This window comes from Nelumbo lutea, chromosome 3, assembly GCF_056320005.1.
Source record: "Nelumbo lutea isolate HS-2025 chromosome 3, American lotus-T2T, whole genome shotgun sequence".
Lineage (NCBI taxonomy): Eukaryota > Viridiplantae > Streptophyta > Magnoliopsida > Proteales > Nelumbonaceae > Nelumbo > Nelumbo lutea.
This window is the reverse complement of record NC_142686.1, coordinates 54,544-78,367: the sequence shown is the minus strand read 5'-3', so window position 1 is coordinate 78,367 and position 23,824 is coordinate 54,544. Positions and strand designations below refer to the sequence as shown.

The 23,824-nt window shown below is 42.3% G+C and overlaps 1 protein-coding gene across 2 annotated transcripts in view; it reads left to right on the top strand.

Moving 5' to 3' along the window:
- LOC148862231 (putative glycosyltransferase At3g07620) overlaps nucleotides 1-10,453 on the top strand; it is a 45,937-nt gene extending 35,484 nt beyond the window's left edge. The window contains exon 2 of one of the 2 annotated variants that reach the window (XM_088974617.1): nucleotides 9,609-10,453. In XM_088974617.1, the coding sequence (XP_088830743.1) occupies nucleotides 9,609-10,095 (487 nt within the window). In that variant the 3' untranslated portion in view covers nucleotides 10,096-10,453. The remainder of the gene's footprint in view (nucleotides 1-9,608) is intronic. The other variant, XM_088974618.1, reaches the window with a different exon arrangement.
- Nucleotides 10,454-23,824: the final 13,371 nt, after the last annotated feature.

Sequence of the window (23,824 nt, the reverse complement as noted above, 5' to 3'; positions counted from 1 at the left end):
TTAAACTTATCTTGTAATTGGGCATTTGCTAATGGGCCTAATCTTGTTTATGTCTTAAGTCTTCTGGGTGCCCCATCACTAATCAGGGGTATCCCAGTAATTTCTTGTACTTTGTACTTCACTTATATATAAATAAAGGCATGGTCAACTGCAAGTACAGTTCGACATTCCAGCATCTCTTCTTCTCCTCTTTTCTGCTACTTCGACTACAGTGGTTCAGCTTTCACCATCCATGGCGGTAAATAAATTTTGTGACATGGTTTGCCTTCTCAATTGTTTCATTAAAAACTTTCATCTTCCCTGTGGACCCTAACATTAAATCTATACAATGTGCAGCACAAGGAGTCCAATACAATTTGCTCCTCTTTTCCGTCAACTTTTTTCTAGCAAGCACATAACATGATTGATTATCTATGATTACTCGAACCACATTATCCTCTCCTACTTCTTCCACAACATCGGTCCAGCAACTCCAACTTCTCTTCGATTGCAATTGCAAATAAAAAGAATAAAAGAAAAATAAGACCACCATATTTGAGACCGAGTAAGTGACGTGAAGAAGAAGAAAGAAGAAAGAAGTTGCAGGCTGCAAAGTGCGAAAGAAGAAAGAAAAAGAAGAAAGGAAAAGAAAAAAAAATACACATACCAGATTGCTCGAAGTTGCAGGTTGAAACTGAGTTAAGACTTGTTCTTCGCACTTTGCAGGTTTCACACTTCAAAGTTTAGAGTTCCTCTCTTTCGAGCCCTAAAGGTTTGGGTTAAGAAAATAATCGAAGGAGGGATATTTTCCCCCTCTTTTACACTTAAAAACATGATCCAATACATTGGGGGCCATGATATAATCGTGGCCCCACCAATTAGAAATTTAAAAATGTAAAACAATTAAATCTTGTGCATGTTTAAATTGCCACACGTGGGAGGCGTAAGCCTCTTTCCGAAGGCGATGCCAGAAGCGTATGCCTCCCTAGAAGCGTATGCTTTGTTCACGCCTCTGTACATGAGGCGTATGCCTCAATGGTATGGGTGCTTTTGTCATGCGCCTCTGGGCATTTTGGGGGCACCTCGCCTGGAGGCGCACCTCCAGGCGTACGCCTCCCATGCCTTTTGAAACACTGTTAAGGGCTTGAAAGTGGTGTTGTTGTCATATATTAATCTGAAAAAAGAATGCAGTGATTGGTGTAAGCATGTAAGATGAACCTTTGATTGAAAATTGTGAAAGGAATTTAGGAGCTATGGGTTGTCTGCCTTTCTTTTACTTTTTTTACTTAGGTTGAAAACAATCAAAATTTTATTAAAACTTGTAGACTAGCAATTGCTATGTACCCCAGTTTATCCTTACATCAGGCTCCCCTCAGGACCTCATGCCAAAACAATTCTGCTCCGTTTACCCCTTGTCTTGCTAATCCACCAGCCATGATTTTAGCACATCTAGGAATCCACTGAAAGTTTAATATACTTTTCTCATGCATTGGGTTATTAATTGAGGCAAGCATAAAATGGTATATTTGGTATCTAATGATAAAGGAATTGATTAACAGCTTGCTGGTTGAAAGAAAATGCATCTCTTAGTTGGAGGGAGGATTAGTGTGTTCAAAAGTGTTTGTAAAGCCTACAAATATATTATATGTCACTGCTTTGAGTATGGAAAAAAAGAATGCAAAGATCCAAGAGAACTTCCTTTGTGATGGATATGGAGACAAGAAAATGTTCATCTTGTTAAATGGTAGGGATAGTCAAATAGATTTCTGCGCTTTTACACTCTTTTACCTTTTCTGTACAATATGATTTTGTTTAACTGCACTGCACTTAACTGGGGCTGGTGAGCTCAACTGTGTAAAACTGGCTTTGTCCTCCCATGCAGAGATTATCACCTTTCACTTAAGTTTCTACTCCTATCTCTAAAGACTCGATTGATTCAGACCTAGAAGTGCTGAAGCAAGAACAGAAACTAACTTTGATATCTAAAAAGCAAAAGGATCTGAATGTGGCGCTGGACTCTTAATCAAAATTTTCCATTTTGCTTTTTCTGTACCTCTGAGTGCAGTTGAATTATTCAATATCTGAATGTTGTAATATCTGAAAGTATACTATGGCACCTGGAGTCTTTATTATGATGTTTTAGGGATGAAATGAAAAGGTTTAAATGGATAACCAGAAACATGAACTTGAAAATCTCTTGGGTTAGGAGAGCAGCTGATGCTATGGCACATGGGTTAGCTAGCTAAACAAGGGGTTAATAGGGACTGTTTGTATTGGGCACAGTTTTAATTGTTTTGATTCTATCTTCTATAAAGTTTGTGTGAGAGGTAACACCTCATGCCTCTCTGTGGATACTTGAAGTGCCTATTCTCTTTGATTTTTAATTGTCAATCTTCCAGTTTGTGAGAACACCAAAGGCTTCAGGGCTGTCTAACAGAATGAATTGACCCCCACACCCAAAGAGTATATATATATATATCAATTATATGTATTTACAAAGGACCCCTTGAAGGGCTAAAGGTGAAAAATGAATAATTACAAAAAGGGCCCTTGGTGGAATGAAAGATAAAAAGAAGACTAAGACTACAGTACAACAGGGACCATAGGACTACAGTATATATATATATATTATCAGAAACGATAACTTTACAGAAGTCAACCCTTATTAAAAAAGGTTGATCCAATAAACATCAAACATTACAGCATTGCCCAGTAAAGTCTCTCCCATACAGTCCCTTGTTTTGCTAGGGCGTCTCCACATTAATAAGCTCGTTGTTTATTTATCAAAAAAAAAATCTGAAAGTGTATTATTTTACAAATTTAACCTTCTGGAATATATCAGTTTGATAAATATAAATATTGTAACTTGTATTGTAAGCTATAAAAAATATATTTTATTATAATAAATATATGTATTTTTAAACATTATATATTATGATATTTGTACTATACGTTTATATAAATAGTATTTATATAATGTTGTAACTGCAATCCTTTCTAGGAAAGAGACCTTTGAGGGTATATGAGGGAGAAAAACTCTGCTGCTAAGTAAGTCATAAGTGGTTGTGATGCTTTGATCAAGCCTCCTGAAAAAAGATCTTGAGAGGAATAACCATGAGATATCCCACTTCCAAATTTTAGTATCAAAATTGATCACAGGCTTTACCTTGTTTAATAAGTTCAGCAGATTTGTGTAGCCATCTTTTTTTTTTTTTTTTTTTATCAGCAAAAGATTAATTATATCAATAGGTGAAAGAAATAAGTTACAGCAGAGTGGGTATCCATTCACCCAAGAATACAGAGACCTGATACAACAATGCTAATGCCCAATAACAATTTACAATAAAGCCCAAAATAGTTGCTGCCTAAATACCCCTTGCTTAGCTAAAGTATCAGCCATCCCATTAGTCATCCTGCTTATCCAAGTAAAAGAGGCATTCAAGTCTCCTTTCAGGCTTTCTATCTCCCTTAAGGCATGTCTATAAATCCAAGGTACATTATTTCTAGAAGTGGTCCAAGAAGTAACCACTTTTGAGTCTCTTTTGACTTCCATGTTTCTGAAGTTTAATTGCTTAGCAAATTTTAAGCGTTGTAACAGCACCATCAGTTCAGCCCTTCGTGATTACCCTTCTCCTATAGGTCCCAAGTACATAACCAACACGTCTCTAAACATACCACCAATACCTTCCATTCCCGGGTTTCCCGTAGTTCTCTCGTCAAAATTTAACTTTATCTTATCCATTGTTGGGGACTTCCATTCCATCATCTTTTTTGCCTTTCCTTTAGAAGAGTGTGCCACCTCATTCCATGCCCTTATTATTGTCTAGCCATATATTTCCCAATCAAGGATAAAAAAATCGTAACATATTGGAGCGTATTGACCTATACATATCGTATCGAGGGTTTCCCCAGTATGCCCCTACAAGGGGCGTTTCGGGGTTTGGCCTAGTTCAGGGGGTAAACCAGCCTTAAACCGATCCCTCTGAACCAGTTTTAAAGAAAAAATAAAAAATAAAAGCTGACCCCTTCACATTCCAGATTTGATCCCAAGATGCATTACAGAAAAAAAAAAAGAGTATCATCTACGAACTTAAGTAGGGCCATCTCTAACCCCATTTCCCACCTTCAAGTCCTCCTAATCGAGCTCTCTCTACCAATCTAAAAAGGGCTTCTGTCACACAAATGAATAACAACGGGGAGAGAGGGTCCCCTTGTCTTAATCCCCTCGAGCTCCTAAACCATCCAAATGAGCTCCCGTTAACCAACACTGAAAAGGAAGAAGAGGATAGTCATACTTTTATCCAATTTCTCCATTTCACTCCAAAGTTCATCCTTCTTAACATGTAATCGAAAAAACTCCAGTTTAATAGAAGCGTAAATCAGGATACACTTAAGATTGGAGACCAAGAGATAACTCAGTGTGACCATTTCCAGTACCTTGGTTCAATCATTCATAAGAAGGGAGAGATTGAGAAGGATGTCACCCAAAGAATTAGAGCAGGATGGGAAAAATGGAGGGGTGCATCTAGACTTTTATGTGATCGGCAATACCACTTAGCTAAAAGGAAAGTTCTATAAAACAGTTGTAAGGCCATCTATGTTGTATGGAGCAGAGTGTTGGGCAATCAACAAACATATTTAGAAAATGAGTGGTAGAAATGCAAATGCTAAAATGGATGAGTGGAAAACTAGAAAGGATAAGATTAGGAATGAGGTCATCTGTAGGAACCTAGGAGTAGCCCCAATATGTGATAAAATGAGAGAAAGTAGACTAAGATGGTTTTGTCATGTGCATAGAAGACCATCAGCAATACCAATTAGAACTTAGAAGAAATGATTTGTTACAAGTTGAAGGGGCTATAGGATAAGGGTAGACCAAAAAGGACATGGGTAGTAGTAAGAAATGATTCAAGCACTAATAATTTAACAAAGGATATGGCTTTAAATAGATTGGATTGGCAAAACAGGATTCATGTAGCTGACCCCATATAGTTGGGATAAGGCATGGATGAGAGGGTGGCCCAATGCACGAGGCTCCCACCAATGCTGAGTCTGGGGAGGGACAGATGTACATAACCTTATCCAGTTATCCCTGCACATACAGGGATAAGTCATGGATTCTCATGCTTGAATTTAGTTGTTTTCTTGTTTTGATTTTGTTTTGATGATTTCCTAGGTTGTTTCTCAATCAATTAATGATTTCTAGTGGATTATTATTGTTAGGAAGAGTCTTATAGGGTATATAGCTATTAGATAAGGTTATTTATGGGTTTTCCTTATTATTTTGGGACAGGGGTATTTTTGTAATTTCAGGGTTTTATTGGCCACCGACCTAAATAGAACCCCTATATAACAACATTATCAACTAATGCTCAGAGGAGAAAAAGGAGGATATACAATTACTTCAAGCCTAAGAAAGCTATTTTTCTTCACTCTATTTTCTTCTCTCTTGAATTTCTCAAACAGTTTGGGTGATTTTTGCTGTAAAAATCACCTGTTCTCCTGCATTAGGTGGTATCAGAGCCTGAGTTTTCCCTCAGACATGGCCTACAACAATGCTTCCAGTGATGGATCTGAGATTCTCTTAGCCATCAGAGATACAACAGCAACAAGCTGTATCCTTTCAAGGTTTAGAAACTGCTATTAGTCAGTTGATGGAAGCAATAACTAGGACTAATCTTCAGCCACCTAGTACAGCCTCGAGCCAAGAAGAAACTAGGGGTTTGCCTGCTGTACCAGCAAGGAGAGTTGATCTAGGGAATCAGTTTCAGGCACTCCAGCCTCAAGAACAACCACGTTCCAAGCCCTAGCAACAGACTTCGATTTTAGTGAAGCTAGACAACCACATAAAAAACGGAATAATGGTGATAGGGGTTACAAGGTGAAGATTGAGTTGCCAACTTTCAATGGACAGTTGCATATTGAAGATTTCCGAGATTGGATTCATGAGATGGAGAAATTTTTTGATTTTTCCAAGACAGTAGAAAATAAGAAGGTGAAATTGGTCTCTTATAAGCTGAAATGGGGAGCCACTACTTGGTAGGATCAAGTTCAGATAGAGAGTTAGGGCTGGAAAGCAACCTAAAAGGACATGGCCAAGAATGAAGCAGTTACTTCGGGCTTAATTCCTTCCATGTGATTACGACCAATACTTGTTCCAACAATACCAGCGTTGTGTGCAAGGTACACGTGGGGTTAGGGAGTATGCATCTGAATTTTTCAGGCTTTCAGTTCGTAATGAGTTTGGCTGAAACTCCACCACAAAAGGCTGCTTGGTTTATTGAGGGCCTCAAACCAATCATACAAGAAAGAGTTGCAGCCCAAGATGTGTGAGATTTGAATGAAGCTATTCGTTTAGTTGTAAAGGCTGAAAGACATCTTGCGTGAGACATCTAGGGTTAAGACTATTGTTGAGAAGGGGAAAGAGGTTGTTAGGGAGAACCAACACTCTCTCTTGGATGCTCCTAAGGCTGGAATGCCCACTGCCTCATTCCATAACACTTTCCAACAAAAGAACCAGCCTAGAGGGGCAACCAATTCAGCCTCGAATACAATGAAACCAACCTATCCAGCAGGGTAATCAACCTAGAAGTAACAACCCCTATGCACATCCTATAGGGAATAAACGCTATAGGTGTGGGGGAAGTGGTCATACATCTAGCTCTTGTCCACAACCACGCACAAGAGGAGTGAATATGATTGAACAAGTTGAAGACAGCCTAGATTTTCAACCTCAAAATGAAGAGCCTGTTGTTGATGAAGAAGAGGTTTTGGGAGATGATATTCATTAGGCTTTTCCAGAAGAAGAGAGGTCTTTTGGTGTGGTCAAATGTATTCTTCATGCAGCTAAGTAACCAATACTCGACACACAAGAGAAAAAGATCAATACACAATGTAGAATAAAAGATATTGTGTATGTGAATTAATTATTGACAGCAGGACAAAAGCAAATATCATTTCCAAATCAATTGTAGAGTAGTTAGGCTTGCTAACAAGAACAAGACCTAGCACCGGTCCCTTCATTGCTGGTTGTGTGAATAGGATTCAGCCAGAAAAAAGTTTCACAACAGTGCAAGGTGGCTTTCTCTATCGGTGATGTACATTTTGATGAATTACTATTTGATGCTATGGATATTGATGTTAGACACATTATTTTGGGAAGACCTTAGCAATTCCATTATGATGTCACTTATAGGGGCAAGGATAATCTTTATATTTTCACTAAAGATAAACAGAAGATTGTTCTTGCACCTTTGGGAATGAAGGAACGCTCCAAAACTTCTCAAGTGGAGAGGCACACCCTTCTTACTTAGATTCTTGTAGGAATCTAAAGAGACTGGGCAGATATATGTTATTGTTGCCAAGGGCTAAGGTTCCCCACCTATTGGTGTAACGATGCCATGAAACCATTATTTGAAGAGCATAAAAGTGTTTTCCCTGAGGAATTACCTGATAGATTACCTCCTGTGAGGGAAATACAGCATGCTATTGACTTGATTCCAAGGGCTAGTTTGCCAAATTTGCCACATTACAGAATGAGGATGGGAGTTGGAGGATGTGTGTGGACAATCTATCTAGTTGGAAGCCTAACCAATGGGATTTAGCTCTTGCATAAGCAGAATTTGCCTATAATAGCATGGTGAACAAATCTACTGGAAAATCTCCATTTGAGATTGTGTTTGGGCACACTCCTAGACATACTTTAAACTTGGTGCCACTTCCAAAATTGCCAGGATATAGTGTTGTAGCGGAGCACTTTGTTGACAACATATCTATTCATGAGGAAGTAAAGAAACACGTAGAAGAGGCCAATGCCAAGTATAAGGAAGCAGCTGATCAGCATAGACGACCAAAGTTTTTCAAAGAAGGGGATGAAGTAATGGTGTTTCTAAGGACTGGTTCCCTACAGGGAAATACAACAAGTTGCAGAGAAAGAAGATTGGACCCTACAAGATCGTGAAGAAGATTAATAACAATACCTATGTTGTAGACCTACCTACTTCCATGAATATATCTAGAACTCTCAATGTTGCGTATCTCTTTGAGTACCATCTATCCATCTCCAAACAAGACTTGAGGGCAAGTCCTCTTCAAGTGGAGGGGACTGTTGTAGAGGCTGCAGCGCTTAATTATGAAGAAGCACAAGACAAATCTAGAAGGAACAAGCAACTGAGCAAGTGAAGAATTCTCGTGCTTGAATTTAGCTGTTTTCTTGTTTTGATTTTTGTTTTGATGATTTCCTAGGTTGTTTCTCAATCAATTAATGACTTCTAGTGGATTATTATTGTTAGGAAGTCTTACATGGTATATAGAGTTATTTTTGGGTTTTCCTTACTATTTTGGGACTCGGGTGTTTTTGTAATTTCAGGGTTTTATTGTCTGCCGACCTAAATAGAACCCTTATATAAGAACATTATTAGCTGCTGCTCGAAGGAGAAAAAGGAGGATATTCAATTAGTTCAAGCTTAAGAAAGCTGTTTTTCTTTCTTCACTATTGAATTTCTCAAACAGTTTGGGTGATTTTTGCTGTAAAAATCACTAGAACAGATCTGCTAGACCTTTTCTCCTGCACTAATGAGGCATGGGATGATGATATATTGCAGGCTGGGGTAGGCCGGGTTTTCAGAATGGGTCAAGAATGATCCCACCTAACTCCAAATCACCTCCCATTGTGCATCTCAAAGCAATCTGTCACCATAGAATTTCTGTTTCTAGCTACTAGGTACAGTGCTGGAAATTCCTCCATTGAGGGGAGGTTGCCATACCATGTGACCTTTCCAAGGTATTACAGAACCACCAATGTCCACCAACACCTAGCATCCCCTTCATGAATTTACTGCAACTCTTCTCAATTACCCTTCAATATTTCTCAGCCCCTACCTTTCCACTATCATGCCTCTGCAAGCTATCAGGATGGGTATTGAATCTCCAATATCACTTACCAAGGAGGACCAAGTTTACTGTTTTGAGCCTTCTGATTCCTAGACTACCCTCTATTTTAGATATACATACTTTTTTCCAAGATGCTGCAAAGGCTGATGTGGAATAATAATTTTAAACATTTGAAAGCAAAATCATTTCCCAAGCTTTTGGATTGGAAAGGTCAAAGTGCACAACAGTTTAAGATGAAGGCCAGACAATCCAATTTAAAGAACAAATACTAAAAGCAAATCCACAGAATTCTTTTCAGATTCAAGGATTATCAAATAGGTCGATCAGTCTAAAGAATCCATTTGAAACTGTTAGTCCTCTCTCTCTCTCTCTCTCTCTCTCTCTCTCTCTTGGATCAAACCACATAGAAAATTGATGCTCTCACCAAAAGAAAAAAAAAAAAAAAACATACAGCTTGCACACGTTCACCTTCCTTCAATGTGTACAATGATGAAGTGATAATGAAAATTGGGTAGATAGGATCAAGAGATGAAAATGTATGGGAGGTATTACAGTGACATCACAAATTCTATTTGTCTTTATCATTCAATGGAATGTGTTTTGATAGGTCTCTAGATGTATCTATAAGTGAGAGGATTTTGTGGGTTATATTGGGGTCTGTATATTCCGTGATGGCTCTGTTTTTACTTGCCATTGTAAATGGCTTTATGCATTTATTTATTTTTTTCTCATTATAGGAACAGATTAGTTTTCTTTGCTGGACGCATGCAGAACTCTCAAGTTCGCCAAGAGCTGGTAGACATATGGGCAAATGATACTTGCATGGACATATTTTCTGGAAATCCTCCTTTCCCATACGAGGAAGGGTTTAGGAGGAGCAAATATTGCCTCCATGTGAAGGGATACGAAGTCAATACTGCGAGGATCTCCGATGCTATATACTATGGTTGCATTCCTGTGATAATATCCAATCACTATGACCTTCCTTTTGCCAATGTATTGGATTGGAGCAAGTTTTCTGTCATCATCAGCCATCGAGACATAGCCTTGCTGAAACGGATACTGCTGTCAATATCCAGACAACTGTACTTGAGAATGCACAATAATCTATGTAAAATTAGAAGACACTTCAAATGGCACACAACTCCTAAAGGCTATGATTCCTTCCATATGACTGCTTATCAATTATGGTTGCGAAGAGGAATACACGGTTTACCTTATTGATGTTTTTGTATTCTGCAAAAAGAAGAAGAAGAAGAAGAAAAAGAGAACACATACAGAAGACTCAGAATACCAACGGGTTGATGGCAGATAGGACATGATAAAAGTAGACGGTGGGTATGGTTGTGAACTAGATTTTCATCCAGTTCTATCCGCTTTCTTAGGGGGAGTTTTACAACATGAGTGATATTTTGTTTGTTTTTGGAATCGCCACATCAGCAAAAAAACAAAAATATGTTCTTATGTTTTTTATTTCAAAGGGAAAAAAAAGTGTTTTTTTTCAAAAATAATACATGTTTTTGGAACCAACACAAAACAAAGACAATTTTTCTAATATAGAAATTATATGGTTTATGGAACATCATCTTGAATAATCAGATGAAATAAACCGGATTCAATAACATGTTTTTAGTTTCAGTTTTGGAAACAAAAAACACATAAGTTCACGTTGTAGAACGTTTCCTTGGTGGTGCCCAGTCCCAACTTTGTGCTTTTTATAGAATGACATTATATGCTTTGAAGTTCTATCAATAACAAGGTTTTCGTGATGAAAATTCTCTCTTTTCTTACTGGTTGATTTTAATTTAGGGTGTGTTGTGAGATCGGAAACAAATTAAAACCATTTAGTTTGGAAACAAATTGGTTTTTAAAACAAAACTTGAAAAACATGTTATTGATTGTAAATGTATTTTTGGTTTATGATAAAACAATGAGAAAAAGCGTATTCTTGAATTTCTGATTTAAAAAGCATATATTTGTTTTAAATCATATAATATATTTCATCAACATTTGTTTTTGTTTCAAAAACATGAATTATTCTTTAAAACAATTGGGCTGGCAGAAATGGGCTAAACAAAATGGAGCCCGTCCCCAAGAAAAAGAAAAATAAATAAATACGCTGCGCGAAAGCAGTATTTGACTCCTATTACTATATTACAACCAGGAGGAGACTTTACGAGTGAGTGAGCTGGAACCTTTACTCTAAAGACAATTGAGGGGCCCTGTAATTTTTTGCTTTTCAAAACAAAACAACTGTCATGTCAGCAAAAACAAAATCATACCTCATGGCTACTACCTGCTTGGAAAGCATATAAATCTTCCTGTTGTACAGCTTAATTGTAGTGTTCTGTGCCTCATCATTGAGTTAATCCATTGAAAATATTTTTTAGTGTGCAGTTGGATCTAAAATGTCTCAAATTTGACGTGTCTTTACTAAAAAAAGGTATACACTGTTTCAAGCGTTTGTGAAAATTCGTGAAATTTAGTTTCGGACACGCAAAACTAAAATGTAGAAGGCTAACATCGAACACTTGCAAATTGCAATGGATTTGATGTTTAGATTAAAAAAAAAAAAAAAACAAAAAACAAAAAGATTTAGGGATATTTGGTTCTTAGGAACATTTAACTCTTCGAGTGGAATTGGAATCTCATTCTCATTTTTGTTGGAATGGTATCCGATGGTGTGCAATCCGGCTGGTCCTAGTTGTCGATGACCTTGCCTCTGACTGGAGCAACGGGGAGGCTGAAACGGAGAAGATGAGGGAACTCCAGGGGAAATCCGGTGAGATTGCTCTGAAGCTCGAGTTAGTATTCTCCCAAAGGCAAGATAAAATCAGATGGCGCAAAGTTTGCATACCTTGTTGTTGGGGGTAGGGGGCCTTTTATAACCACTTCGCGCACTCACTCTGAGGCTTCTGTCAGGTCAGGTATGATTACTTCTGTGTTTCTGCCAGTTCGGGTGTCATCCCTTCTACTGGGACAGAACCGCCATTGCTCCTTGTTGGAGCCGTCTATGTAACTGGAGATGGCGGTGGCAGGTGGTCGTTTGAAGTGCGGTTGTCAAGCGTCAGATCCCAAGTCAGTCAGGTGCGCCGCCCCTGGATACAAACTTCCTCGGTGTCAGGCATGGTACGGTTGTTCAGTTTGGCGTCCCGGAGGCGAAGTGCTGGAGTGGTGAGCGAGGTGAAGTCTTGAGTTCGGAGGTGTGTCCCAAACTACCATAAGGCAGGCCAGTTCGGAGAGGTGTGTCCCGAACTGCCATAGGGCAGGCCAGTTCAGGTTACTGTCTTTTGAGTTTGGCTCAGGGCCGAAGGGAGAATTTGGGTTCCTGGTAGGGAGTTCGGACCGCTGGTTCCTTCCCTTGGTGCTCTCGTCTTAGGCGTGCTGTTGTGCTGAGCTGTTGCCTTTGCCACGTGTTGTGTAATTACGAGGTCGAGCCAAATCTTCATTCATCAATTGCCCTCCACTCCTTGTGCCAAGGGTCATGCCCTGGCGAGGTGCGTTGTCAGGGTTCTTTGGTTTTCTTGAGCGCCCAAAAGGCAGGAGATGCGCCTACCTGCTTACAAATGCTGACAAACGTGGTGGCACGCGCTTATTTCAAATTTCAAAAAAGCGCATCGCTGGGAGACGTGACAGCGGTTCTTTTCGATTTTGAAAAAATGCATTGCTGGTCGTTCTATCAGTTTCAAAAAGACGTACATGGCGTTTTGTCAGTTTCAGAAAGACGTGCACAACATTTTGTCAGTTTCAGAAAGACGTGCGCCGATGTTTTGTCAGTTTCAAAAAGACGTGCGCCAATCACATCTCGGTCTCAAGGGACGTGCGGTCAGCGCGAATGCGGGCCGTCAGATTGGCTCTGATCTGCACTGTTGGTTCTCGGTTACTGTGGGTATAAATAGTAGGGGACCCCAGTCACTTTGTCACTTTTGCGTTTTGCTTCTTGAACTCGCATCCAAGTTTCAGCTCGCGTCCAGGTCTTTTAGTTCGCATCAAGGCTTTTTAGTTCGCCTTCAAGGTTTTTTTGCTTGTTCCAGTTTCCGAAGTCTGTTCAAACCTTTTTTCAGGTGAGTACTTTCCTGGAATCCACCTTTTCTCCTTGATGTCTAGTTTGGATAGCTCAGACGGTTCTTCTAGTGGGTCTGATGCAGGTTCTACAAACCGAGTTGCATCCCCCGATAGCCTTAGCGATCCTGAGGTAGAACTTGAGGACGAGTTCGAACCCATAGGCCAAGCCGCTTCGGGCAGTTTGGCGTCTACCTCTTGTTGAGGTCGGATGCTAGACAGGTTTGGTCCTTCGACCATGATGCCTGAGGGACTCCAATCCCTTATTACCTCTTACAATTTGCCTGGGGAGTACGCCTATTTCATTCCTTCGGGTAGCTTTCCTTGGGAACACGGTCCTAATGAGATCGTGATATTTCGGGAGCAGCTCGTTGTGGGGCTACGACTACCTTTCCATCCCCTTCTTGTAGAGGTCATAAACCACTTCGGCGTTACCGTCGGCCAGCTTCACTCGAACTCTGTTTGTAACTTGGTGGGGACAATTTCCCTTTTTTGCAAACAGGGCTTTCCTTTAGACTTGGAGATATTCTCCTATATTTTAATGCTCAAGAAACAAGTGGGTCCTCTTCCTGGGAGTAGGTGGACGTATTACTTGTCTCCTCGCCTGGGTTTTAAGCTCTTGCACGAACTTCCCAACAAGGTCCCGGCATGGAAGCGGGACTACTTCGGGGTGCGAAGTGCACAAGGGTGGCCTTTTCAGATCGGGTGGGGGATGGCCGCCCCCGACTCCAGTGTCACTCTTGATAAAGAGACGGTGAAGGGCCTCTGGCAATGGGCATAGCTAGGGCTAAAATGACATCAGTACCTGACGGAGGCCAAGCTCATTGCGGCTGGACTGAGTTCGGGTAGGTTCCTTGCTCAAGAGGTTTTGTTTCGCTTTGTTCTTTCATTTTTTCTGATGCCGAACTCTTTTTTCCAGGTGTGATGGACTCAGAGAGGACTCACGGTGGGCACCTGTTCCAAGGTATGAAGAGGAGGAAGCGGGTCGCCAAGCGAACTCGTGCCGAGCTGCCTCAGGATGCAGAGCCTCATGTACCAGACTATACGTCGGAGGATCCGCCCAGGGAGCCCGAGGTGGCTCTTTCAATGCAAGAAGCGGCGGGGGGCCCTTATGTCAAGACTACTCACACGGGTGCCTCTGCCTACTCAAGTGCTCCCGCTTACTCTGGGTCCGCTCATACGCGAGCTGGGCCCTCAGGCTCAAGAGTTCAAGGGGAATTTAGGAGCGTGCTGTCGCCGAACTATGCCCTTCAGAAGAGTAGGGAGGCCACCTTCCCCGAGGAGATCGCAGCGTGGACTGATCTTCCCTTGATCCAGATCGCCTGTTGTGCCGCTACTCATGCTATGGTGGTGAGTCAAATTTCTTGTCGGGCTGGTTTACTTTTATCCCTCTTGTTGTCGTTCTCTTAATCACTTGTTCCTTTTGGTAGGTGAACTCTTCTATTCATGCCTTAGACAGCTGCTCATGCTGTCGAGGCGACTACCTGAGCTACTGAAACAGCTGCTCATGCTGTCGAGGAGGTTGCTCGCGCTGCTATGGCCAGGTAGGCGAGGTCTCAAAGGGATGCCGAGGCCATGGGGGTGGTTGTGAAGCACATGGCAGACCTGAGATTGGATCTACAGCATCAGGTTGAATACCTTCAGGAGGACATAAGGGAGAGAACACAGATCTTTTCTCAAGGCACCGAAGATGCCAAGAAGAAGGTCGTTGATGAGTACATTGCCTCGCCGCACTTTGACGACCTGATGGTGGACTCGTACAGAAGGGGATTTAAACTGAGTCGGTGGATGATCCGAAACACATACCCCGAGCTCGATATTAGTGTCATATCCACTTCGCACATAACTCAAGAGATGACCAACGTCGCTGATGGTGAGCTGGATTTCGAGGGTGAGGCAGGACCTTCGAGTGTCGTTGAAGTGCCTTCTGATGGTGAAGAAGTAGCTCTGGGCTTGTGAAGATGCAATTTTTTTTTATCAAATGTACTCTTCCTTGTCTTGTAATGGAATGGACTTTTCTTTTGGTTAAGTATTGGTTGTTCTCTCCCGAACTGACCATATGCCGAATCTGTTTCTTTCCCGGGTTACTACACTCGCACGACCTATTTTGATGTTTAATACGCTTCGCCCCTCTTTGCCTATGCCGAGGTTCCTTCGTTAGCTCGGCATCCTGGCTTTTAGGCTCTGGTATCGATTTCGTCCACTTCGCTTGGCAATCTATAGGTAGTATCACCTTAAGTTGACGATGTTCCACACTCGGGATACTTGTTTGCCTTCTAAGATTTCAAGTTCGTATGCCCCTTCGAGCGCTCTCTTTACTCTGTAGGGCCTTTCCCAATTTGGTCCAAGTTTGCCCACGCCGGGTTCGGACACCATAATCTTACGGAAAACCAGGTCGCCGACTCAGAAGTTTCGCTTTTTTACTCTGGCGTTGTAGTACCGAGCTACTCTCTGCTGGTAGGCCACTGTCCAAATGTGCGCGAGGTCTCTTACCTCATCCAGTAGGTCGAGGTTGGTACGTAGCTTGTCTCCATTTGTCTGATCGTCATATGCTTCTAGTCGTAGTGTAGGTATTTCAATTTCCGTTGGGATTACCGCTTCAGTGTCGTAGGTGAGATTAAAGGGGGTCTCTCCCGTGGCGGTTTTTTTTGTAGTCCGGTGAGCCCATAAAACACTTGGTAGCTCATCCGCCCACAACCCTTTAGCTTGGTCTAGTCGTGCTTTCAGTCCACGCAAGATGGCTCTGTTCATTACTTCTGTCTGACCGTTTGCCTGCGGGTGTGCGACCGATGTGAAGTTCTGACGAATTCCCATATTCTGGCACCATTCTTGGAACTTGATATCCTCAAACTGTTTGCCATTGTTAGAGATCAGTACCCGAGGAAGCCCGAAGCGACATACTATGCTCTTCCAAAAGAAGTTTTGTATGTTTCGGGCTGTAGCTGTTGCCAGAAGTTCAGCTTCTATTCATTTTGTGAAGTAATCTACTGCCACCACTAGGAACTTTCTCCCACCTGTTGCTGGCGGGAATGGCCCCAGGAGGTCAATGCCCCATTATGCAAAGGGCCATGGGCTGGTGAGGTATTTGAGGTCGGAAGCAGGCTGATGGTGGATGTTGGCATGCTTCTGACACTTGTCACATTTTCTGACGAGCTCGACGGCTTCTGCCTTCATCATTGGCCAGTAGTATCCTTGTTGAAGTGCCTTTTGGGTGAGTGCTCTGCCCCCCAGGTGTCCGCCGCAAAGTCCTTCATGAGTGTCACAGAATACGAGCTTGGCTTCGACAGGTCACAAGCAATGCAGGTAGGGGAGCGTGTAGGACCGTTGGTACAACCGTTCGTCTATTTTGACGTATTTGGCTGCCTGGCGCTGCACCCTCTTGCTGCATTGCGATCCGCAGGGAGGGTTCCATCTAGCAAGAAGCTCACGAGTGGGTCGATCTAGCTCGGCTCTACTTCAAGGATAGGAGCGACCTCCTCTGCCCCACCGGGAATGCTAGGTCGAGGTAAGTCCTCTATGTACACGGTTCTCATGGCATTGTGACTCATGCTGGCTAGCCGATACAGGATGTCGGCCTCAGTGTTCTCTGACCTCGAGATTTGCCTGATGAAGTGTGACTGGAAGTTGAGTAGGGCCTCTTTTACTTTTGCCAAGTATGCGATCATGGAGAGCTCACGTGCTTCGTATTCGCCCGTAACCTGGTTGACCACGAGCTGGGAACTGCTGCAGATAACTATGTGCTTCGCTCTTACCTTTTGCGCTAGGTTCATCCCAGCTAACAGTGCCTTGTACTCTGTCTCGTTGTTGGATGTTGCAAACTCAAAGCGTAGTGCATATTCCAGTTTCATGCCACCCGGGCCGCATAGGACTATTCCAGCCCCGCTGCCCTGCTAGTTCGAGGAGCCATCTACGTGAAGGATCCAGGGCTCCTCATCCTAGTTCGCACTTGGCCTAACCAGGAGAGGTGCCACGCCGGTTGCTACTTCACAGGGTTCAGACTTTACCGTTTTGGGAGCTCCGGGTTCACCCGAGATGGGGATCTTGGGCTCAACCGGTCCAAGGGCTTCGAGGCTGAATGTGCACTTGGCGATAAAATCTACTAAGGCTTGGGTCTTAATGTTAGTTTGTGGCATGTACTGGAGGTCATACTCACTGAGCTCGATGGCCCACTTTGTCAGCTGACCGGAAACCTCGGGCTTGAGTAAGACTTGCCTCAGAGGTTTGTCAGTCAAGATGATGACGGTGTGAGCTTGGAAGTATGGGCGGAGTTTCCGAGCTGCAACTACCAGTGCGTATGCTAACTTTTCTATCTGTGGGTATCTCGTCTCTGCTCCCTGCAGGATTTTACTAACATAATAGACGGGCCGTTGGATCTGATCTACTTCTTTTATTAGCACCGAACTGACCACCTCGTCGCTCGCCAAGAGGTACAATTCTAAGACCTCGCTTCCTCGGGCCTGGCTAAGGTTGGCACAGTGGCAAGGTAGCTTTTTAGATCATCGAACGCAAGCTGGTAGTCTCGGGTCCATTCAAACCCTTTGCCTTTGATCGCCTTAAAGAAAGGGAGACAGTGGTTTGCTGATTTGTATATGAAGCGGCTTAGAGCGGCTATGCGGCCGTTTAGCCTCTGAACCTCTTTTACTTTTCGGGGTGGTCTCATATCTAGGATGGCCTTTATCTTGTCCAGGTTGGCATCAATACCACGCCAGTTGACAATGTACCTAAGGAACTTACCCGAGGTGACACTGAAGACACATTTGTTGGGGTTCAGTTTCATGCTAAATTGACACAGGATTTAGAAGACATAATCTAAGTCTTGTATTAACTCCTGTGAGAACTGTGTCTTGACGACCATGTCGTCTACATAACATTTTATTTTCGTGCCAATTAAGGGCCGAAAAAGCTTATTTACAAGTCCTTGGAAGGTCGCCCCAGCATTCTTTAGTCCGAAGGGCATGACCTTGTAACAGTACAAACCAAACTCGGTTATGAAGCTGGCTTTTTCCTCATCGGACTGGTCCATCCTGATTTGGTTGTAGCCTGAGTAGGCACCCAAAAAGTTTAGCAGCTCATGTCCTGAGGTCACGTCCACTAGGCGGTCAATTTGGGGTAGGGGAAGCAGTCTTTTGGGCAAGCTCGGTTTAGGTCGGTGTAGTCGACGCACATGCGCCACTTGTCGTTTGCCTTTTTCACCAGCATTGGGTTGGCTACCCAGCTTGGGTAATGAACTTTCCTTATGAAGTCCGTTGTGAGGAGCTTTTCGACCTCCTCGTCGACCGCCCTCCAGTGCTCCAGGGCTAAGTTGCGTTTCTTTTGTCTAATGGGTCTAACTACATGGTCAATGTTAAGTTTGTGAGTTATAAGGCTAGGGTCAATACCGGGCATATCGGCTGCGGACCATGCAAAAATATCTAAATTTTGAAGTAAGAAACTCACAAGTTCGGTTCGTAGAGGCTCCTTGACGAAAGCACCAATTTGTAGCGTTCGATCTGGATCTGTAGCCGAGGTCGGGATCGCGATCGTTTCCTCTATGGGCAAAGCTCGTTCCTCGCCCTGCTCCATAGGCCGCTCCAGTTCGAGGTCGTCGGCTGCCTTGGTTTTTCCCTTCAGGGCGGCAACATAACACTTGCGAGACTCAAACTGGTCGCCCCGCACTACCCCCACATCGAAGTCCGTGGGGAACTTCATTTCCAGATAGTAGGTGGAGACCACTGCCCATAGAATATGTGTAATTGGCCGCCCTATTATGGCATTGTATGGGGAGGGGGTCGCGACCACCAAGAAATCGTGGTTGATTCTGACCGCGCAAGGCCATGTGTCGACTTCCACAGGTACTGTTATCTTCCCCAGGGGCCTGACTTCCTCTTCGCTGAAGCCCACCAGAGGAGTGTTTGCGGGCTTCAAATCGCTTCTCTACAACTGTAGTTGGTCAAACACCGACTTGAAGAGGATGTCCGCCAAACTGTCTGAGTCCACAAGCACACGCCGGACTTCAAAGTCGTTGATCCTTAGTTTTATGACGAGCGCATCATCGTGGGGATAGTGGACACCTCACGCATTGTCTTCCGTGAAAAAGATCGATTCTTCTATCTCCGGCCTCTTTGGAGGGTTTTGTTTTTCTCGGGCTGCCTCGCGAACTGACATACGTGCTGCTGCCGAAGTGCACCATGCTACCATCGAACCTCCTACTATTACATGGATGGTTCCCCGAATTGGCCTCTCTTCTGGAGGCAGTTGCTGCAAGGCTTCGGCGGGTCTGCTGCTAAACTCGGGGGCATCCTTTCTGTGCTCCCCTTGCCGACCTGCCTTATTATTATTATCATTATGTTGTACAAAATTTCTCAAGTATCCGCGACGGATGAGTCTCTCTATCTCGTCCCGAAGATTATTACATTGTTCGGTACTATGACTGTGATCTCTATGAAAACTATAGTATAGATTTTTATCTCTCGTTTGGATTACTCTTTAAGCGAGGTGGCCACTTTACATAGGGGGCGTCCTTGATCGTCATCAAGGTCTCGGCCCGCCTTGTGTTTAACGGCATGTAATCCGTCCAAACTGCTAAGGGAGCTCGAGACGGATTGCTTGGCTTCGCCTCTCGGGCCTGGCTCCTTCTGTCGCCTGGGTTGGAGGGCTCACCTTCCCTTTTTCTTTTCTCGACCCCGCCTTCGGTTCTTTGGTTGATTTTTTCCTCTGTTCTCATGAACTTGTCCGTGACCTTGAGGAAATCGGCCACAGTCGCTGGCTGGCTAGCCACCATGTGCCATTTGAACTCCTTGTGCGTTACCCCTCTCTTGGCCGCTGCGAGCTGTACCGCGGGGTCTAATCGCGATATCTGCAAGCATGTTTCATTGAACCACTTGATGTAGCTCCGGATGGATTCTCCTTTCCTCTGGACTACCCCAAAGATACTTTCCTCAGTTCTGGGGCACCAATTGCTGGTAATGAAGTGTGCGGTGAAGATCTGCACGAATTGGGCCCAACTTCTTATTGACCCGAGGGCTAGGTTTCGATACCAGGTGTGGGCCACCCCCTGAAGGTGGTGGTGAAGGCCACGCACATGCATGATTCACTAGCCCTAGCGAGGTGCATTTGGGACTGGAAAGCATCGACGTGGTCGTTGGGGTCAAAGGACCCATCATACTTGTCCAAGGGTGGGAGCTTAAGTCTCTGGGCATGGGGACTGTCAGGATTTCTGATGCGAGGGGGGAAGGAACTGAGAGAGTTGGAGCAGCTTTTACATCATCTGAGCTCATCTCTTCCTTTCCTCTGAGCTTGGGCAGGACACGGGTGGCAGTTCGGCGACTTCGTCGGCGCCTTCGTTGAGCGGGCCTAGTACTGGCACTGCTGGCCTCTGTGTTGTCGAGCTCGATGGGCCCGAAATGTTGGTCTAATGCTAGGGCGCTAAACCGGTTCTCTGTGAGCGGGAACTCAGGCTTGGAGCGCTGAGGTGCTCACTTTGTGGGTGAGGTGGAAGTAGTGACTGGTTCAGGGGTAGCTGAGGGAACTGCTGCTGATAATGGTGTTGAGAGAGGTGGTGTAGTACCTAGTGTTATTGGAGTTGATGCTGCTAGAATTGTTGCATTTGAGCTTGCATTGCCCGCATGCATTGCATTAGGTCGTCCAGCTGGTTCTGGCGGGTCGCTAGTGGGACAGCAGTTGGTTCAGCGAAGGTTGCTTCGATAGGGAGTGGAAGAGGGACGTTCAAGGCAGGAAGGTTTAGGGGCACCACTGCTTGTGGCGCATTCAAGCTGGGGATCCCATCCACTGAAAGAAGGATGGTGAACTGCCCGATGCACACCACGGGAACTTGGAGTTGTTCCTCGATGGTGTTCGTTTCTGTGCCAAGTCCGGCATTTTTGGAAGAAGCCATGGGTGTTGGAGTTTTTGGAAGAAGAGGAGGTTAAGAGAGTTTTAGAGGAAGGCTTTTAGAAGCGTTTCCCACAGATGGCACCAATTGATGGTGCGCAATCCGGCCGGTCCTAGCTATCAATGACCTTGCCTCTAACTGGAGCAACGGGGAGGCTGAAACGGAGAAGATGAGGGAACTCTGGGGGGAACCCGGTGAGATTGCTCCGAAGCTCAAGTTAGTATTCTCTCAAAGGCAAGATAAAACCAGATGGCGCAAAGTTTGCATACCTTGTTGTTGGGGGTAGGGGGACTTTTATAACCACTTCGCGCACTCACTCCGAGACTTCTGTCAGGTCGGGTATGATTACTTCTGTGTTTCTACCAGTTCAGGTGTCATCCCTTCTACTGGGACAGAACCGCCACTGCTCCTTGTTGGAGTCGTCTCTATAACTGGAGATGGCGGTGGCAGGTGGCCGTTTGAAGTGCGGCTGTCAAACGTCATATCCCAAGTCAGTTAGGTGCATCGCCCCTGGATACAAACTTCCTCGGTGTTAGGCACGGTACGGTTGTTCAGTTTGGCATCCCGGAGGCGAAGTGCTGGAGTGGTGAGCGAGGTGAAGTCTTGAGTTCGGAGGTGTGTCCCGAACTGCCATAAGGCAGGCCAGTTCGGAGAGGTGTGTCCCGAACTGCCATAAGGCAGACCAGTTCGGGTTACTGTCTTTTGAGTTTGGCTCAGGGCCGAAGGGAGAATTCGGGCTCCTAGTAGGGAGTTCGGACTGCTGGTAGGGAGTTCGGACCGCTGGTTCCTTCCCTTGGTGCTCTCATCTTAGGCGTGTTGTTGTGTCGAGCTGTTGCCTTTGCCACATGTTGCGTAATTACGAGGTTGGGCCAAATCTTCCTTCATCAGTATCAACGCACCAAGATTGAGGTGCGACTAGGTGTCAATGGACCTGTTTTGGACTGGACCCCATCCAGTCCAAATTCAATTTCGATAGATTGGGTGGACCAACAAGGCATATTGGAATGGAGTATTGGATCAAACCAGTCCAAAATATTTATTAGATTGGATTGGACCTGATTTGTCTGTAATAATTTTATATTGGATTGGGTTGGATTAAGTCATTATGTAATCCATTGATATAAGATGAGAATATAGATATTAATGGACCGGATTTGGGTTGAAATCAATCTAAATTAAAACGGATTTGAACAGATTGGACAGTCCAGACATTGAATTGGACCAGTCCAAAATATTTATTGGATTGGATTGGACCTGGTCCATTTGTAATGGACTCACATTGGACTCGATCGGATTGGACCAAATCCAATCCAATTGACACCCCTAGGTGCAACATAAGGTACTAAGTAGTAAGCACCCTACATATAGGGGTGCTCACAGTTCAGTTAACCGAACCGTAGGGCATTTTTTTGAACCAAACTGGTAGTATTGGTTTTTGGAAAACCGGTAATGGAACCGAACTGAAACTAGTCAGTTAACCGGTTGACTAGTTCGGTTAACCGCCGGTTCAGTTTGTCGGTTTTTCATTTTTTTAGTTTTTACAATATATATATTATAAAACTATATATAAATATATAATAAAAATTATTAATATATATAATAGTATATTTTAAATAATATATAATATATTATAAATATATATTTATATATAATACATATTTATTAATTTATATAATATATAATATACATAAATGTATATAAAATATATAGAAATATATGTATACCGGTTGATTCAGTTAACCGCTGTTTTTTTATATTGGTTAACCAAAACCGAACCAATCAGTTCAGACGTTCAATTAGCTGATTTTTCAATTCAGTTTAGGAAATAAAGAGTTATCGGCTTAATAGTTAAGTAAATAGCAGTACCCTAGCAAGCAAAATAAAACAACAAAGATAAAAGCAAGTTTATGAATGAAAATGGCAAATGGTTAATTAAAACTTAAAAACAAATTAATTAAACATGAAACCATGAATACTATAAGCAAATAGGCTAGGTTAACAAATTAGTTCTTAAACTATCATAAATAAGTGATTTATTTAAATTGTTGTTGCCTTAAAATGCCATAAAGGAGTATTAGAGAATAATATATCAATTCATAACGGACAATACATCTATCACAAATTGAACGCACGTTCAAATATTTTTTTCTTCAATTCATTATATCAAGTTTTTGTCTCTCTTTTTGTTTTTTTTTTTTTTTTTTGACTTTTCTATTTTCCCATTTTTTGTTTCTTTTTTTTTTTTTTGTTTTTCTTATTTCCCCTTTGTATACATCTTCTTCCTTTCCTTTTTTCTTCTTTTTTTTTATGATTTGATTTTTTTCATCACTTTTTTTTTTTTGTTTGGTAAAACATTTATTACATTTCCCAAAGCTTTGGTTAATTAAAACAAATTCAAAGAAATCTGGATCATCCTCATCCTCTTTTTTCCTTTTCTTTCTTTTTTATTTATTCTTTCTTAGTTATTATTATTGTTTCTAAATGTCTTATAATAATTTTCATCATTTCCTCTTTTTTTATCTTTTCTTTCTTTTTTTTTTTGTATTTTGGTTTTTTCCCTTTTTTGGGATTTTGGATTCTCTTCTTTTTTGCATTTTCTTTGGATTTTGATTTTTTCTTTCTTTTTTTTTTGTTTTTTTTTTGTATTTTGTGTTTTAGTTTTTTTACTTTCAATATGTTTTCATTTTTATTTACTTTTGAACTTTTATCTTCCTTTTTTGTTGTTTGTTTTTTTATTCTATTATAATAATTTTTGACATTTTTATGTTTTTTTTGTTTTACTTTTATTTTTTTTCTTTTTTCTCCATCTTTTTTTTTTTGTGTTTCATGCTATCATTGTATATAGATCCCACATTTTACAACTTAGTTATTACTTATTTATTTTTTTATTTTTGACTCTTCGATCAATCTGAGGTGATTTTATTTATTGTTTTTTTTTTTGTTTTTGATTTGAAAAAATATCTATATTTCATTTTTATTTATTTTTATTTTTTATTTTTTCTTTTCTTCTTTTAGATCTTT